Below are 5,157 nucleotides of genomic sequence, written 5' to 3'. Positions count from 1 at the left end.
TATGAAAGGGGTAGCCCACCATGACCCCATACTACCCATTCCAGTGAAAAAAGTTGAGGAGAAAATGTCAAGCGACAAGCCATCTAATTCCTTTTCCTAATTTAATCCGATAGGATTCTGTTTCCATTCGGGTTTTGGAAATTCCTACCAAAATTGCCTTCTTAGTCGCCGATGAATTGTGAATCCATCGGCCCTGTTTGTCGTTTTAATTGACTTCTGTCCTCAATTTTCTGGTGAGTCTTGCAAATTCCAATCTTTTTCTTGGATGATTTTTTGTGGGTTTCTTTTGAAGATTCTGATTCAACATTTTTCTTGACGAATTGGGTTGAATTTTTGTAGTGTGAGAAGAGGAATGCAGAGCCAGATAGTGTGCAGCGGTTGTCGGAGTCTTCTTATGTACCCGAGTGGGGCAAGCAATGTGTGTTGCGCCTTGTGTAATGCCATCACCACAGTCCCCCCTCCAGGTTATTTGCGGGTTTCTAATTTTAGTTGAACACTAAAACTTCTTGTGTATTTATGGGAAAAAGAAGATAAAGAAGGTAATTTTCTGAACTTGTAGGGGGGTGGGGGGGGGGGGTTAATTGTATAATGTGTTTAAGAGAATAGATTTGCAGGACTAGTAACTGAAGAAGGAAAGATTTGATTGATGGCTTATTCTGTCATATGCCAGAGAACTTCATTTTATTGGATAATGCTGTATTTTTTGGTTGTATGATTTTTGTTGAGAATTTTGCTTTCAGCACTCACTGAATGTTTGATGAATTATGCATGTATTTTTGCTATGTGGGTGAAGATTGAGGACTTGGAATTTTGTCAAAGTAACTAATTTAGGTATGTTTTTATCAGATGAATGATATTACCCCTGGGATTATGGACTTAAAGCAATATGCTTTTGAAATGAAGGCACCACCGGCATATGGCCGTATTATCTACAAACACGTGGAGGCTCTTAATCTTGAGAGTTGTTAACTTTGGCGCATGTGATTATTCTTTTGTTTTAAATGCTGAGAGCACACTCTCAATAAATTTCCCATGGCTTTGGTGTTCGATTTAGGCAATATCTTAGGGTTATTTTTATCATGTGACCATGATGAAGCCTTCGATATGCTATTTCAAAGAAGTGCTTCCTGATATCATATAATTTAATTCAACAGGACTTAGGAGCTCGACATGTGAGTGTTTGTGTTAAGATTGTTGTTTTCTTGGTGATATTACTCAGAAAAGCTTATGTTGGTGCTGTAATAATCCACTTATTCTAACTATAATAAAATGATAATTGCTGATCGTTTTGCCTGAGTTAGAAGTGAATGAAGTGTCCTCTTCAATGACTCCTCATATAATTAATATTCATGAGCCCATGGTTTAATCAAGTATGAGCATCTTCCAATCTTCTGGGCTCTTTAACTTTAAAATATTAAACCAATGCTAGATGTCTTTTGCATGATTATCTTTTGCAGACAAAACTTATAGTCAGTAGTTCATGAGATTTGTGAATCAGGTGGAGCTAAATCAGCCCCTTATTTGAAGTTCATGCTGTTATACAACTTGGGCAAGATATATGCTGGAAATTAGATACCCGTAGAACTTTTTTTGTGTGCTCGAGTGTAATCACCATATGACTTTTAAGTCACAGTCCAGTACTCAAACCATATGTTGGTCTATGGTGTAAATAAATAACAGGTATTTTAATCATTCTCAGCAAACATTTCCACAGCAATAAAACATACGGGGGTCTTAGGTCCTCAAAGCCTCATGCATTGCTTCCCCAAGATGTCTTTTTTTCTCCTAGAATGATATCGCTGCACAAGACACAGGTTTAATCATGGTTTTGGATTATCTGTCCAGTATGATAGTCATTTCTCTCTAACCCTAATTATCAATAATTATTTTGTTTACATTAAGGGCATGGAAAATTAGTTAAACATTTCTCAATCAATTTAAATGTACTATATTTTGGCCTTTGACTAAAAACAAATGTCATGTATTCAGTGCATAAACATCATTGGCACTTAGAAGATGCATTTCTTTATCACCATGCTGGTCTTCCTGCCATGAAGGCGACATAGTTGTTAATAGCGCATGGCACATCATGCGCAAGGGTGCTTTGGAGCCATGTGGCGGTTGCCTTTTTGAAGCACGGCGCATATTTGCATAAATTATTTATATTTTTATACCATTAGTATTGTTACCAAAATCAGCACGTTCAAGATTAGGTTTTAATTTTCAGCCAAAAGATCCAAGAAAAAAGCAAATTTGTTAATGTTCATTCAACCCCCCCCCCCCCCAATTTTATAGAAAGGCCAGATCTTGCCCCAGTAGGAAAAAGCGCCATGGCTGCGCCACATGAAAGCCCAGCACCATTCTTTGAAAATGGCGCTGGGTTCTCGCCTTTTGCACCCTGGTGTGTGCCATAGCGCCCCTTTTATAACTAAAATACAGCCTGATCACCGGAAAAGGAGCTTCTTTGATTCTTGTGGAAATCCTAAATGATGGTGATCACTGATTAAAACATGCCTCAATCAGGCTGCTAGTATTTTCTGAGGTTGGATTTGTCTTAATGGCCTGTTCCTCTTTGGTGTCATGATTTTTGGTGCTTAATCGTCAGTTTTGCTAGCTTGGGTTGTTTGAGTAAGCTTTGGCATCCACATATCCACTTGTCCAATGTTAGTTTTGTTTTATTTTGAATCTTATGTTCTGAGCCCAGTTTAATGTTTGCTATGCAATACGCATTAGTAGTCAGCCATGCATCTGATATTGCTATTAACGGAAGTGCAAGGTTCATTTTTTAATTGGTCGACCCACGTTCTTAGATGTCCACCTGTAACCTGCAACACTGAGTTTGCATTTGCATTATGTGGCTGGGATCTGGTAATTCGATACAGTTCAGAATGACTATATTTGATGCATGAATATGTAGAGATTTAATACATTGTGTCTGAATCTTGGATCCCAGTTTCTGGTTTTCTGTAACTTAAACCTAGTTCATCCTCAGGAATGGAAATGGCCCAGCTGATATGTGGAGGCTGCCGTACATTATTGATGTATACTCGTGGTGCTACAAGCGTGAGATGCTCCTGTTGTCACACAGTAAACCTGGCACCAGGTAATACAAGAAGGTTGTAATGACAGAGTCTTACGCACTATAAATTAGTTATCTGTAGTTTATATTCTACTATTAGCTTGTTTGGTGATCAGAAAGCTACTAAATATTTCTTCACTGTTTAAATAGCTTAATGATTGGTTTATATTTTAGCGGGCTAAATTGAATTTTCCATAATTTTTGTTTTGATCCTTCTATGGAAGAGGCTATAAGAACCTTTCCACTTAAGCTCTCCTAGCGAGTTATTCGCTTCATTCATCACCAGACACTAATGTACTTCAGTTACTTCTGATATTTGAGGTTGTCCATGTTTCATGCAGCAACATAATAGTTTGCCTAACAAGTGTTTAGAATTGCCTTTTCTGCTCCTTTTACCACTTCTGTCCTGATATATAGTGGACAATTGACATGTTCAACCAGAAAGTAACTGAATGATTAATTGGATTTTCTTGCATAGCATTAACCTTTTTTTCTCACACTGAGGTATGCGATCTAGAATTATTCGTGCATTTTCAACTGAATTTTGCTCAAGTACATATAGTATATAGGAGGACCCATGAAAAGGTAGAATGTATCATGGAATGCTACACCTGACTGCAATATATATCAACAGCAAAAGTATGTTTTTTTTATAACATTATTGTTGCCCAATCTCACCTTTAGACCATCTAATGGTTCCGCAGGATTATTATCATCATTATATCACTGCATTTTGTTTTCAACTGAAATATCTCAATACATTTGCCCTCATTTTGAATCTTCTTTGGGTCATCTTACATACTTATTCGGGTTTTCGTCTTTCTTTTTTAGCACCTAATATCGCTCATGTCAACTGTGGAAACTGTCACACGACACTCATGTACCCTTATGGTGCTCCATCTGTCAAATGTGCTGTTTGCCAATATATCACAAATGTCAATGTAAGTGTATTTGACATATTGGCTTATTTATTCTTGGAAGGTCTGAGGCATATTAGAGAATATTCTTCTTTCCTTGTTCACACCTGATGCCCATCTATGGTAGATTTTTGTAACTATATAAGCATTCATTTGGGGTCATATTGCTGGACCACTTGTATCATTCTTGCGTATTTTTGTATTATCTCGTTGTTTCTACTGGCAGATGGGAAATGTTAGGGTCCCCATTCCTATGCATAGGCCAAATGGACCACCCTCTTCAGCACCAACGCCTTCAACTTCAACAGTGAGTTTCTGAAATGTGAATATGTCCTAAGAGATCTTCAACCAACTTACAAGGTCTCGTTCTTTCTGATAATATGTTTTTCTTTATCTCCTGCCTGGTCCTTTTTTCTTTTGGCAGGCATTGCCCAATTCTCAGAGCCAAACTGTTGTGGTCGAAAACCCTATGTCTGTCGACAAAAGTGGGAAACTGGTAAATTCTGTTGTTTATGTTTTCTGTTTTTGTCATCTTGTTCATCTCTTTCCATGGAAAACATTACTCAGAGAACATCTCAAAATTTTTAGGTAAGCAACGTGGTTGTTGGTGTGACCACAGACAAAAAGTGATCCTGCAAGAAATCTTGGGTGGATCACTGCACTATCACTAACCAGGAAGTACTCTCGACAATTGGCATTTTGCATATGTATGAGATGTGTATACTTGGCGGAAATGTATCTCATTGGCGTTGCTATGTTACGGTTTGGCGGCTCTACTATTAGTTATGCTAATGTGATGATGTATATTGAGATTCCATATATATACATATATATATGTATTATAGTGTGTAGACAGCATCTCTTCCATCATTTGTGTGGGATATATTGTCAAAGTGTAATAAGATCATTGTTCGCGACTTGTTTACATTTGTTTGAGCAAACATGTCAAGTGTTTATGTTGTAATACTGTTTCTTTGACAACAAACACCTTCATCACCCCTCACCCCCCCCCCCCCAACCCCTCCTCAGTATCTATAGTTGCTTATTACTAATGATTTGAACAGGTAATTGTTGGTTAGTTCAGGCACTAATGCAACTGCAACTTGATGGAATTTCATTTTGCTCCATTTCTTTCAACCTGACTCCATACAATCTTCTCCG

General features: G+C 37.7%; 1 protein-coding gene across 1 annotated transcript; it reads left to right on the top strand.

The window, feature by feature from the left end:
• Positions 1–4,960, top strand: LOC105155721 (protein LSD1). The gene is made up of 7 exons (XM_011071642.2): positions 1–233; positions 340–464; positions 2,993–3,103; positions 3,911–4,020; positions 4,223–4,303; positions 4,421–4,492; positions 4,585–4,960. Exons 2-7 carry the CDS (start codon positions 353–355, stop codon positions 4,624–4,626), a joined length of 528 nt encoding a protein of 175 aa, XP_011069944.1. The 5' UTR covers positions 1–233; positions 340–352; the 3' UTR covers positions 4,627–4,960.
• Positions 4,961–5,157: the final 197 nt, after the last annotated feature.

This window comes from Sesamum indicum, linkage group LG2 (assembly GCF_026168435.1).
Source record: "Sesamum indicum cultivar Baizhima isolate 11 linkage group LG2, ASM2616843v1, whole genome shotgun sequence".
Lineage (NCBI taxonomy): Eukaryota > Viridiplantae > Streptophyta > Magnoliopsida > Lamiales > Pedaliaceae > Sesamum > Sesamum indicum.
The sequence above is the reverse complement of the archived record's forward strand: the minus strand, read 5'-3'. Positions and strand labels throughout refer to the sequence as shown.